Consider the following 14,497-nt stretch of genomic DNA (forward strand, 5'->3'; position numbering starts at 1 on the left):
AGATTTATTTATTTATTTATTTATTTGAATCACAAATAATCAGATTCAGTAAAGACACAAAAGCAATGGAAACCTGAACAGTTGGTTGGCTTTTTTTGTTTTATGTTTTGTATCTCCTTTCAACGGATGGGTGACATTATTTTACAAGAACAAGAAAATCCCCCCCACCAAAAAGAAAAGTAACTGTAAATTACAAATGCCTTCAACTATTTTAGAAACTAATATTTTACAATATTCTCTTTTAATCATCTACTTTGTCTTGACCCTGTATCTACAATAGATTTTTAAATTTCATTGAAACTTCATATCATTCTATTCCATATGTCTAGAGTTTTGCCAAACTCTGTAGTTTTTTGTCTTAAAATGTATGCATCCTTATGGTGTAGAGCATATTTGATTCAGCAGCTCAATCTGTCTTTATTTATTTATTTCAATTTCAATTTCCATTTTCTATTTCTGTTCTTCACCTTTTCTGCTTGTTTGCTCCTGTCTTGGTTTGACTCTTCTCTTCTGAAGCTGCTACAGCCAAGGGAAATGGCTAGAAGAACTTTCCCCTCAAAAATAATAATAATAAATAAAAAATCATACCCATTTTCTCAGCTCTTGTCTCCTTTCTTGCTGCCTCTTTCTGGCTGCCTTTAGTTTGACTCTTTGCTTTTCCTCTTGGGATTTGGTTCTGTCTAGTCCATCTATTCTTCATACAGAGCTCCCAGGCAGGAATCTTGTCTCGCCTCTTCTTCCCCCTACTTGATTGGCAATTCTGTAAGCCTGACACTGAAGGAGAGCTAAGAAGGGAGGGAAGGAAGGCTCACTGATGCTTCTAATCAGTTTTTCCTCCTAAATATCGGTTTGTTTGTTTTTTGTTTTTGTTTTAGTAATGAGTACATACTGTAACTTGCCTAAGTCCATCCATCTTTACTGAAATTCTAGGTTGGAGAAACTTCCTAACAGTGAAAACAATTAACCAATGGAACAGCTTACCTTCAGAAATTGTGGGTGCTTCATCACTGGAAGTTTTTAAGAAGAGATTGGACATCACTTGTTTGAAATGATATAGGGTCTCCTGCTTGACCAGGAGATTGGATTAGAGGACCTCCAAAGTCCCTTCCAGCTCTATTCTGAATACAGTGAACATTCCAGCAAAGATTGACTGAAGCATTAGTGCACTAGAAGCATTAGTGCACCTTCCTTCCTCCCTTCTTAGCCCACCTCTAGTGTCAGGCTAACACAACTGCCAATCAAACAGGGGGAAGAAGAAAAGAGACAAGATGCCTTCCTGGGAGCGCTGCATGAAAAATAGATGGATTAGGCAGTGCCAAGGCCCAAGAAGAAAAGCAAAGAGTCAAACTAAAGGCAGCCAGGCTGAGAAAGAGGCAGCAGGAAAGGAGGCAGAAGCCGAAAAAATGGGTTTGAAAATGAGTTCCTCCCATGGCATCACATTCAAGGAGATAAACAGGTTGTGTTCAGGCCCAGATATGGTATTGCCATCTTGGTTTTGCCTCAACAAAGGAGTGGGGGAGTACTTGAGTGGCTGTGAGTGTTGAATCATTATAACTGGAGCTCAGAGTTGGCCTCTCTCTCTCTCCCCCTCCCTCCCTCCTTCCGTGTCTCTCTTTCTCTCCCTCTCTCTCTCCCCCCCCTCTCCTTGGAATAGCATAGCAATTTGATATCTTTTTGTCCTTGAACATAGGTATGGGAGAGATATCAACAAAGCAGGGAAGCTTGAAGGGTGGTGTGCTCAAATATTAGCAGAACTCTTCTTACATCCACAGCATGGCAGTAACTTCCCTTAAGATCAATGTTGTTAAGGACTTCCGGTGGCACCGCAGGCACTGACAGATTCTCCTTTCAGACTGTCAGCCCTGCAATTTTGTTAAAACCGCCAAGACAGCGCAAATCAGCTGTCTGGCGGTTTGGAAACCTTTCCTTCGGGAGAAGAGAGGAAGGCGAGCAGCCGGACAAAGGTAGAGCTCCCCAAAAGCCCTAGGAGCAATTCTGGGGCTTGGAGGGTGAGAGCTCCCTGGTAGTTTGACTGAGCTCCGAATCCGAGGCTTTTCTGCTTCAAGCAGAACAAGACGCCGCGACCACCCCTGCAATCAACATTCAGATTCAAAATAAGCTTAAAGCAGGCAGAACAAAAACAGGAGTCCTAACAACTGCAAGTACTGAACTTTAACTCTGTGTCTATACTTCTTCCTTCTAAGACTTTTAAAATGAAAGCAAAAATGGCGCCTAAACTATAACAGGGTGTGAAAGTGAAAGTTATAGTTAAAGTGATAATTAACATCGTTAGCGCTTCTGAGGCTGTTTAAGATTACTGGGTTCTACAACAAAGAAAGAAAGATTTAAAGTGGAAAGACTACAGTTTGGACTTTAAATAAACTATAATACTTAAAAAAGATTTAAAAATATTTGGATTTATTGATTTGGTTGCTGTAGGAAGTATAAATTGAAAGCTAAAAATGGCTTCTAAGCAAATAAAATCTAGCTTTAAAAGTGCTGGAGGATCACCAGCACAACCATCAAAACTACAATCTTTGTCTACTTCAAACCCAAAATATTGACTTTGGAAGTTCTACAGGAATCTCTGCAGGACACTTTGAAGCAACAAACTTCTTTTTTAGAGGGGAAAATTAAGGGAGTGTCTGAAGAAATGGCTGAAATTAAAGAAGTTATACAAATTCAGAATAAAGAAATAAGAGAAGACATAGTAATGGCATTTCAGGGTCTGGCAAAACACATTGAATTGTTGGATGAAAGAGTAGAAGAAATTAATCAGTCCAATTTGAATTTGGAAAATAAAATGAAGTTCAGACCAAGATGGATAGGGCAGACGATGAAGTGGTGATGTTACAGTATAGAACAATGGAATTTGCCATGAGAGTAAGAGGTCTGAGAGAACACAATCGAGAGAACTTGAGAGAGATCTTTGCAGGGATCTCAAGCAGATCTCTCATTGCAAATTGACAAAATATATCGTGTTAATTCCTGGTTTGCCAGACAGAATCAATTGCCAAGAGACATTGTGATTTACTTTACAACGAGGAGGACCCGAAATGAAATTTTACAAGTTTTCTATAAAAATAAACTTCAAATTGCAAGACAAGAGGTTTTAGTACTGAAAGAAATTCCCCCCAAAATGTTGAGTAGCAGAAAGGAGTTTGCTTTCTTGGTGGATGAACTTAGAAATCGACAGATTCAGTTTAGATGGGATGTTCCAGCTGGACTGGTGGTGAATTATATGGGAAAAAGGTATCGCCTTAACACAATTTGGAAGGCAAGAGATTTTTATACTAATGTATTAAAGGCTGGAAATTTCCATCTCAGGAAATGACGAGAAGAAAAGAAGAGCTGGCGATACAGGGACAGAAGGAAAGTAAACAGCCACAAGCTGCAGGAGAGACCTCGCTTATTGAAGAAGATTTATTGCAATTTTTTGGTACTGATCAACCTTTGGAAGTAGTAGAAAAAAGAGAAGAACCAAAAGATCAAAGGCAGACTCACGCTGCAGCAAAGCAAAAAGAACAAGATTTAAAGTTGCAGCAAACCCAAATGAAAGCTCAAGAAGCTACAAAAACAGAAGCAGTGGGAGGAGCAAGGCTGAAGAGAAAGGTGAAGGAGGATCTTCAGCTGGCGCTCTTAAAGCTTCAAGGTGCCAAGAATGGTAACTAAATTTTTGACCTGGAATGTCAATGGTTTGAATTCACCACAAAAGAGAAAGAAAATATTTCATTATTTGAAACAGTTTAAAAACGATGTAATTTGCCTATTAATTTGCATATTAATATGCGTGACAGATCAAAAATACTTGATATATTCAAGATTGGGGACACATTTTGTTGCATCTGCTCCAGAGAAGAAAAATGGTATAGTTATATACCTAAGGACAGATTTAACAGCCAAATTAATTGAGGCAGATGCTCAAGGAAGATATATTGCAATTGAATTCCTAATAGAAGGGAAGAAAATACTTTTAATTGGAGTATATGCTCCTAACCAACAGCAAGAAAAATTTTATAAGCTTTTGCATACCAAAATAATACAATGGGATTATAAATCGTGTATATTAATGGGTGACTGGAATGGAGTATTGGATACCCAAAAGGACAAAAAAGGATTACTTCAAAATACCCAAAATCGTGCAAGATTGCCTAAATCTTTTTTTGATATAATGGATGATATGGAGTTGAGAGATATCTGGCGGAAACGAAATGTTGAAGAAAAGGATTTTACTTTTTTTTCTGATGAACATCAATCCTTTTCTAGGATTGATTTCATACTAATTACCAATGATTTCTTTTCTAGGGTAAAGAAGACAAAGATATGTTCAAGAATTTTATCTGATCATAGTCCAGTGTGGATGGAATTAGAGCAAGAAAAGGGAGCTAGAAGGTCTTGGAGGCTAAATGAAAATTTGTTTAGATATGAGGAAAATGTGAAAGAATGTAAAAAACAAATGAAAGAATTTTTTGCTATGAATATGCATAAGGGTACGCCTATGGAAATGGTTTGGGATGCAAGTAAAGCATATATGAGAGGAACCTTAATATATTTGAATAATAAATATAGACGTAGACAAGAAAAGAAATGGAGGGACTTAGAAGAGGAAATAAAAAATAAATCCAACAGATAAGAAAATAAAGGAAACAATAAATTTGTTGCAAGGGCAGTTTAATATGTTAATGGCAGACCAAGTGGCAACTAACTTACAATATGCTAAACATAACACTTTTTGTAATGCAAATAAACCAGGTAGATGGTTAGCCTACTTGTTAAGGAAAAAACAAAAGCTTCGTACTATAGAAAAAATAGAATACAAAGGTAAAGAGGTATATGAACAAAATATGATTAAAAAAGCTTTTTTAGAATTCTATACAAAGTTATATGCTAGTGATACAATTCAAGGTAAAGATATAGACAGATATTTACAGGAGGAGAATATTCCGGTAATTACAACAGAGCAAAGGGAAAGACTGAACCAACCAATAACTTTGGAAGAAATTATTTTAGCAATTAAACAGTTAAGGGGGGGGGGAAATCTCCAGGCACAGATGGACTGACAGCTGTTTATTATAAAAATTTGCAGTTAGAAATGGTAGAACCGCTTAAGGAATTATTTTGCAAGATTCAAACCGGAGGAGATGTATCGCCTTCCTGGAGAACAGCTTTTATTTCATTGATTCCAAAGGAGGATCAAGACCGTAGTCAACCTAAGAATTATAGACCAATATCGCTTTTAAATACTGATTATAAGATTTTTGCTAAAATATTAGCAAATAGGTTAATGGTAATCATGCAACAAATGATTCATAATGACCAATCTGGATTTATAAGAGACAAATGAAATGTAATGTAAGACAAATTGTAAATTTATTGGAATATTTGGAAAGGAACAACCAAGTCCCTGCAGCGCTTATCTTTTTGGATGCAGAGAAGGCATTTGATCGATTGAATTGGCAATTTTTATTGAAAATAATAGAAAAGATGCAGTTTGGAGAATACTTTACACAATCTATTAGAGCAATATATCAGAGACAAACAGTACAAATAATAATTAATGGTGGTTTAACAGAAACATTTAAAATTGAAAAAGGAACAAGACAGGATGCCCTCTATCACCATTATTGTTTATTTTAACTTTGGAACCTTTATTGAATAAAATACGAGGGTCAAATAAAATAAAGGGAATTAAAATTAGACATCATGATTACAGATTAAGAGCATTTGCAGATGACTTGGTTGTTACTTTAACTCAACCAGTACAATCAGCTACAGGTTTAATGGATATAATTAGCCAATATGGACAAATGTCTGGATTTAAAATAAATAAACAAAAAAACAAAGATAATAACTAAAAACATGACGGTAAAGCAAAAAGAAGAACTAGAAAGACTAACAGGATTTGAAATAGTAAAAAAGGTTAAATATGTAGGGGTATATATCACAGCCTCAAATGTAAAATTATATAAAAATAATTATGAATTGTTATGGCAAAAAATACAGAAAGAGATGGAGAATTGGGGAAAACTACAACTATATCTGTTGGGAAGAATAGCAGCAATAAAAATGAATGTTCTACCTAGGTTTCTATTTTTGTTCCAAATGATACTAATACTCAAGAAAGATGAAAATTTGAGGGAATGGCAGAAGGTATTAATAATTTTGTTTGGGCAGGGAAAAGACCGAGAATAAAGTTAAAAATAATGCAAGATATACGTGAAAGAGGAGGTTTTAAAATGCCTAATCTAATCTAAGATTATACTATGAAGCAGCTGTCCTAACAATAATTAGTGATTGGATTAACTCAACAGAAGAAAGAATATTGAACATTGAAGGATATGATTTGTTATATAGCTGGCATGCTTACTTATTATATGACAAAAAGGTGGATAAGACCTTTAAAAGCCATATATTAAGGAATGCCTTGCTACGAGTTTGGAAAAAGTATCAATATAAATTAAATTATAAGATACTTATATGGGCAATACCCAGACATGCGATAGCGAATATAAGTGTAGAACAAAAGCAAGAGGTGATTACTTATAAAGAGCTTCTTAAAATGGAAGGAGGTGTATTGCAGTTAAAATCTTTAAATGCATTAAAAGAAGAAAGAATAATTCAAACTTGGTTTCAGTATGGTCAGTTGCAAGCCAGATGGAAAGAAGATCAGAGAATTGGTATCATGCAGAATGAGGAAAATTTGGTAAAACAAATTAGAGACCAAGATCAAATGCATATAAAAAGATTATATAATGTATTGATAGAAATAGATTCAGAAATGGAATTAGTTAAGGATTGTATGATAAAATGGCACAAAACATTCAGGAACCAATAATGATGGAAACTTGGGAAAAAATATGGGTTAGAAATGTAAAATTTACGCAAGCACAAAATTTAAGAGAAAATTTTTATAAAATGTTCTATAGATGGCATTTAGATCCTAAAAAGTTGGCTTGTATGTATCCGAATTTACAATCTAAGTGTTGGAGATGTGATTGTGAAGATGCCACTTATTATCATATACGGTGGACTTGTAAAAAAGTTAAAGCATTTGGATTAAAATATGGTGGATTATCCAAAATATTCTTAAAAAGAAGATAAAGTTTACTCCACAATTGTTTTTGCTGGGTACGGTTATAGAGACTAAATTGATTTTAAATTTAAATATGCAGCTAGACTTTTGGTGGTGCAATATTGGAAGAAGGAAGATTTGCCTACCATTGAAGAATGGACATTAAAAGTAACAAATCTGGCAGAAATGGTGAAGATTTCAGCATTTTTGAAAAATCACTCACAAGAAAGATATATATCGGAATGGAGAAGATGGATTGATTATATTCAAAACAAATATTGGACTAAAAAGTATCAAATAGCTTATGAATGAATAGAAAAATTAAGAGTATTTATATCTAGTTAAGTAAAAGGGGAGTTAAAGTGTGAAGGGGGGGATAGGAATCCTTAGTTAATTAGCTTAGTTTAGCATATGATTGTTAATTGTTATACCCTGTATTTTGTTCTGGGAAGTTTGGGGGGGGGTGGGGCGGGTAAGGAAGGGAGGGGGGAGATGGGGAAATACTTGTAAAAAAAAGTATTTTTTCTTCTTTTTGTAAAACTCTTTAATAATAAAAAAAAAGATCAGTGTTCTTACGAAGACATTGTTTTGAAGTCTATTAAATGACCAACTCCAGTTATCCTGTTATATTTAATGTTATTTTGTTTGGTTTATATGTGTAAGAATTCTTGAGACATGCTGCATTTTATTCATTGGGTTCAATTCTTATTTTTTAATAATCAGAGTCTCTGAATTTTTATCTATTGGAATTAGGTGCATATTTACTCTGCATGGCTTATCAAGAGCGTCAAATGCATCTTTCAGCTCATTTATTTTCCTACTCATTATTACCATCCACACAAATATATCTATGATGGTTCCAGCAGTTAAAAGACATTGTTTAACCTGAACATCTTTTAAAGGGTTCTTATAAAGTAGATAATTTTGTCTCTATGAAAATATTCTATCTAAATCATTGGAGGTGATATTAATAGATTAAGTGCCATCAAGTTAGTGTCAACTCTCAGTGACGAATGAAATATTTCTTCAATATTTTACTTATTTTATTTCTACTGCCACCCATTTCAACAAGTGATCCTAGGTAGCAGTACAAATCAAATCAAGTCAAATAAAATCAATTAATAATTTGACTCCTATAGCTGTCCATCTCAACAAGTGATTCTGGGCTGGTATATAAATCAAATCAATAAATAAAAACACTGAAGATGATCTATTCTCACCCTGACATTTTAGTCTCTTAATGGTGCATTTGTTGTTATCTAATCCATCTATCTTGCTGCTGGTTGTCCTCTCCTTCTATTTCTTTATATTCTCCTGAGCATTATGGATTTCTCAAGGGTACTAGATTTTTGCATAATGGAGCCTTGGTGGCGCAGCAGACTAAAGTGCTGTTAACTAGCACCAGCTGCCTGCAATTACTGCAAGTTCAAATTTCACCAGGCTCAAGGTTGACTCAGTCTTCCATCTTTTCAAGGTAGGTAAAATGAGGACCCGGATTGTGTGGGCAATAAATTGACTCTGTATAAAAAAAAAAAAAAAGAACACCGCTTTGGGGCCCCCCGAAAGCCCTACTAAGCAGGTATATACAAAAGTATGAAGGCTATTACTTAACACATTGTAAGCCGCCCTGAGACTCCAGAGAAGGGCGGCATATAAATCGATCGAACAAACAAACAAATAAACAAACAAACAAATAGTCTAAACTATGGAAGTTTGAGCCTATCATTTGTGCCTTGACTCTGGACTGATTTTTTTAATGCTTAATTTGTTTTTTCCATGTCTCATCATGGTATTGTCAAGAATCCTTTCCAAGATAAAATTTAAAAGCTCCAGTACATTTTCTATCCTGCTTTTCAAAGTCTAACTTTTGCATCCGTGGAACATCATATAGAAAACCACAGTCTCACAATTTCACTCTTTGCAGGTCCAGACACATCACAACATTTGAAAATCTTTTCTAAGGTCTTCAATAATCCTACGAGAGCTAATCTATGGCATATTACTTGACTGATAATTCCTTTAAGGCAGAAGCTATCCACTACTTCTATGTCTTCATTTCCAATTCTAAGACTTGTGGCTGTACCTGCAGTCATTAAATGGGTTTTCTTTATATTTCTTGTGCAATGAAATTGAATGGAATGCTGATTGTTGTATATTTTAGATATGGTACTTACTGAATTAATAATTAATTAATTAATTAATTTCCCATTGTTATCATTCTAAATATTTGAATCACTTTAATAATATATGTCACTCGCAATTTTCTTTGCCGGGATCAATTTTCAGTTGTTTTAATGCTTTAGGTGAATTTGGACAACCATGGCTGCCCCATGTTTCTTTTTCTTTTTAAATATTATACAGCTTTTGGGATCTATATATTAGCACTCCTAACTCCATTTTATCAGAGAGTGGTATGTATGTGGAATAGTACCAAACATTAAACAATTCAAAATGAAAAGAAGTAAAAGTATCTTCCATCTTGTAAAAGCTAAAATGAAATAGGCATAAAATGAAATAGCATGTTTTGCTAAGAACTGATCTGACAATATACCTTGAATCAATCCAGTGACAACACACTTGATAACAGATACACAGAAGGAAAAAAAATGGTTCTAAATTTTATTCTGTTTTATTCTTTTAGCTTGCTTTCCATTCTAAAAGTCCCAAAGTGTACAATAAATGCTATCCTCTCTAATAAACCCGTGCTTAATTAACTGCTGTGAGAAGTTATACTTCATTCCATAATCTTCCAGATTGTGCCATTTAATGGCTTCGTGTTCCAGTTTTTTGAGTAATAAAAAACATTTCTAAAGAAGTCATGACTTTTTAATCAAATTCTTCACCAATTGTTTTAGCTTCTCTCTCTCAACAATTTGTGTACATCATCTCTCTTTTTAGCTTATTTCTCTTAATTCAGTGTCATTCATTTCAAATGCACAAAAATTAGGGTAGAAGTGGGGGAGGAGAGATTTCTCTTTTTAAAACATTTCTACCATCCCATATTTTTTAGTCATTATAATATCAAGATTCCTGGACATCAAACATGATATCCAAAATACTAAGTGGAAAAAAACTAATTCCATAATAGGAAGCACTACATATTGGCAATATCATTTAATTAACTGCTTTCCATTATCCTCTGCAACAAGGTTGACATTTTTCAGATCTCTCTCTCTCTTTTTTAATTTAAGGGCTCTTGTTGTATAACTTATATTTCAGAGATTTTCTCAAGGGCAAAAGTCCATATAAAACAGATTTCAGTAAAAGTGATGGACAACTTGGGAGGCAGGTAACTGGATGGGATTTATATTACAAATAGCACTTAGTTGCATCTCTGTACAAAATTCCTACTTTCCTTGTGTGCCATTCTCGGACAGATAAATAAACAAACAAATAAATCCATCAATCTATCCAGCCAGATAATCAATGTTATGCTCTCTGCTTTGTTGTGTCCCTGATAAAATTCATAATCTTTGTTCTACTGAGCAGACAGCTGGACAAACAAAATTATTTTTAAAAAATATTTTTAAAAAACCTACCTTCCTTTCCTTCTTTTTCCTGATGTGATAAAACTCTTTGTGTGCATGATTGGTGCCCCTAGTGCATCACAATAGTTTATCCTTATCACTCTACTTACTCAGGCCCAGAAGTATCAATAAAAGCAATTGCTACTTGTCTTGTACTTTGGATTGGCTAGAAATTGACACATCTTATAATTTGCAATAAATTCTACATAATTTCCTGTCTTGCTTTGTCAAGGAAAGCCACGGAAAGACCAGAATAAGTTCTGGCATGGTGGGACAAATGACAAAACACATTTACTGAAGGCACAGCATTTTATTTCCCAAGTGGCCAAGCAGGCTGTCATTGGGAAGCCACAAACAGGCTATACAGGTATGAATATCTTATCATTTATGTCCCCCAGCAACCTCAGCCGGGATGTCCTATAAAATCATCAAGATCGGTAGCCATTATTAATATTAAGTTCCATGAATCTAATGTCTTTTTAAAGTCAATCACTCTGGTGATGTATATTGTAAGATTTTTCTTTCCAGGAGAATTGATTTAACTTCTTCATTATTTGGGCTGGGTTTTTTTTGGGGGGGTGTCTTTTTTTTCAGCTCAACAAGCCCCATTTTGATATACAGAACTGTATAGCACATCATTAGGAAAGCATTAGAAACCAGTAGTTTCAATTTTTGTTCTTTTCCTAATGATCCCATGGCAGAATTTGCTTTTTTTTTCACGGCAGATGAACTTTGGATGGATGCTTTCATTGAATTATCCAAGATCATGATCCCTAAGATCCTTTTTCTGGCTAATCACTGTTAACTCAGGAATTTATTTTCATATTTAACTGTCGTTATGCAAAATTACTCAGTGGCTAAGATGCTGAGCTTGTTGATCGAAAGGTAGGCAGTTCAGTGGTTAAATCCCTAGTGCCGCATAATGGGGTGAGCTTCTGTTACTTGTCCCAGCTTCTGCCAACCTAGCAGTTTGAAAGCACATAAAAAATGCAAGTAGAAAAATAGGGACCACCTTTGGTGGGAAGGTAACAGCGTTCAGTGCGCCTTTGGCATTTAGTCATGCTGGCCACATGACCACAGAGATGTCTTTGGACAGTGCTGGCTCTTTGGTTTTGAAACGGAGATGAGCACCACCCCCTAGAGTCAGGAACAACTAGCACATGGGTGCAAGGGGAACCTTTACCTTTATACAAAATTACACTGAGGTTCATCGGCTCTTTTGATGCCATTTTACTAGTCCGATACTCCAGTTGCTGCTGAAACGGCATTGGTCGCGTTGGTGGATATCTCTGGAGGGCTCGGGATAGGGGTTGTTCCTCTATCCTGGTCCTGTTGGATCTCTCAGTGGCTTTTGATACCATTGACCATGATATCATGTTGCACCGGTTGGAGGGGTTGGGGGTAGGGGACACCGTTTTGCGGTGGTTCTCCTCCTATCTCTCTGACCGGTCACAATCTGTGTTGGCAGGGGGCAGCGGTCAACCCCGAGGTGCCTTGTTTGTGGGGTGCCACAAGGGTCGGTCCTCTCGCCCCTTCTGTTCAACATTTATGTAAAGTCACTGGGTGAGATCATCCGTGGCTTTGGGGTGGAGTTCCATCAGTACGCTGATGACACCCAGCTGTACATCTTCACCACAGGCCACCCCAGGCCATCACCCTTGAAGTGATGTCCTGGTGCCTGGAGGCTGTGTGGGCCTGGATGGGGAGAAACAGGCTCCAACTCAACCCTTCCAAGACTGTGGCTTCCGGCGTCCTGATATAGCCAGCTGGCGCCATCGCTGGTTATTGGGGGTGAGTCATTGGCCCCCACGGAGAGGGCTCGCAACTTGGGCATCCTCCTGGATGCACGGCTGTCTTTAGAAGAGCATATGATGGCCGTTGCCAGGGGAGCTTTTTGTCAGGTTCGCCTGATACGCCAGTTGCGTCCCTTTCTGGATCGGGACTCCCTACTCACAGTCACTCAAGCACTCGTCACCTCCCACCTGGACTACTGCAATGCTCTCTACATGGGGCTCCCCTTGGGGTGCACCCGGAGGCTCCAACTGGTCCAGAATGCAGCCACGCGGGGGATTATGGGAGTGACGGGGCACTCCCATGTGACACCTCTCCTGTGCGAGCTGCACTGGCTCCCGGTGGTCTTCCGGGTGCGCTTCAAGGTGTTGGTGACCACATTTAAAGCGCTCCATGGCTTAGGGCCTGGATATTTACAAGACCACCTTCTGCCACCAATTGCCTCCCACCGGCCAATATGCTCACACAGAGAGAGCCTCCTCAGGGTGCCGTCGGCCAGACAATGTCGGCTGGTGACCCCCAGGGGGAGAGCCTTCTCTGTGGTGGCACCCGCCCTCTGGAACAACCTACCCTCAGAGATACGCACGATACCAGACCTCCAGACTTTTCGTTGGGCCCTTAAAACTCACTTATTTCATCTAGCCGGGCTGGCTTGATCCCATCCTTTGGTTTTAATTTGAAATTAATTTTAACTGGGTTATTTTAAATTGTGGCCGACATTATTTAATATTCTTTTAAACTGTTTTATTTTTTGTATGTTGTGTTTTTACTTTGGCTGTCCACCGCCCTGAGTCCTGCTGGAGAAGGGCGGTATAAAAATAAAATAAAATAAAATAAATAAATACTGTATTTTTCCTAGTGTTCTTTTAGGACCACCTAGAAATATTCTGTTTCATGAAGATGCCCTAGATATGGCTCATCTATCTTTTGCTTCAATAAGACAGACACTCCCTATCTCATTTTCCATAAACTTCCTGGTGAAAACATCAGAGGGAAGCAGAAGACCTATAAACCAAATTCTCCAGGGTCCTTTCCAACTAAATGCCAGATGTGATCCATGAAATGATGAAAAAAAGCTATGGAAGTTTATTAAAAATGATAAGTACACAAACATGCACATACATGTATGTGTAATCCTATGTAATAAAATAAAAGACTTACAGAATATATTCAGGGTTAGACAGGAACTGGTCTATTGCAGAACAGCAGGAGGAACTTGGAGATAGTGGAACAGCCACTTTTAGTGCAGGAAGGAGGGACAGACAGACACAGTGGGACGAGGGAGGAAAGGAAAGAAAAACACAAAACAGGATTAATGAGAGATATAGCTACAAATAATCAGATAATTAAACTCCTAGCAAAGATTGTGCAAATAATATGGAATAACCAGAAGGATGTATCAACCAGCTCCTGGAAGAAAGTATAGATGATGACCCTTAGTATTTTATCTTGTTTATTACTCTGACAGTGGTAACTAATTCAATAGGAGAAGTTCTTTCTTCAAGATGGTGAAAGACAGAAGCAGAAGCTTGCTTTTTCTGGTCATTTATCAAAGACATGATTCATTTTGGCTGACATTGTGGGGTTGTCTAAGTTTTACTTAATAATCCTTTCCTATTAGCAATAGCAATAGCACTTAGAATTATATACTGCTTCACGGTCTTCTCTAAGCGGTTTACAGAGTCTGCATATTGCCCCCAACAATCTGAGTCCTCATTTTACTGATCTCAGAAGGATGGATGGCTGAGTCAACCTTGAACTGGTGAAATTTCAACTTGGCCGGCAACCAGCAGAGGTAGTCTGCACTGCACCACCACAGCTCATTAACTTGTTATATTATCTCATTATTTTGAATTGTGAATGAAATGTGTGTTCATTTACTGCTTCTTTTACATATTTAAGAGTATAGATATTTGCATGTCTACTGGTCTACCTAGCTCAGTTTCAGGAGTTGACAAAAAAAAATTCTTTCTTCTGGATTACAATGAAGTGGGACTTTTTATACAAAGCATATGTACTACATATCCATTCTTCAGATAGTAACAGCAGATTAGTCCTTTCATTCACAAGTTTAGTGTCCATGCACAAAAATCTCCATAGAACAAAA

At 36.9% G+C, this 14,497-nt stretch overlaps 1 protein-coding gene across 7 annotated transcripts in view; it reads right to left on the bottom strand.

Annotated features, from left to right (window-relative positions):
* The window catches only part of HTR4 (5-hydroxytryptamine receptor 4), a 266,632-nt gene that overhangs the window by 75,372 nt on the left and 176,763 nt on the right, over positions 1 to 14,497 (bottom strand). The window contains exon 8 of one of the 7 annotated variants that reach the window (XM_034405849.3): positions 13,552 to 13,627. The exons of the other annotated variants lie outside the window; for them this stretch is intronic. Coding sequence (XP_034261740.1) covers positions 13,567 to 13,627 — 61 coding nt within the window. The 3' untranslated portion in view covers positions 13,552 to 13,566. The remainder of the gene's footprint in view (positions 1 to 13,551; positions 13,628 to 14,497) is intronic. 7 annotated transcript variants of the gene reach the window in all.

The sequence above is a fragment of the Pantherophis guttatus genome, chromosome 2 (genome assembly GCF_059756535.1).
Source record: "Pantherophis guttatus breed Tessera chromosome 2, ASM5975653v1, whole genome shotgun sequence".
NCBI classification, from domain to species: domain Eukaryota; kingdom Metazoa; phylum Chordata; class Lepidosauria; order Squamata; family Colubridae; genus Pantherophis; species Pantherophis guttatus.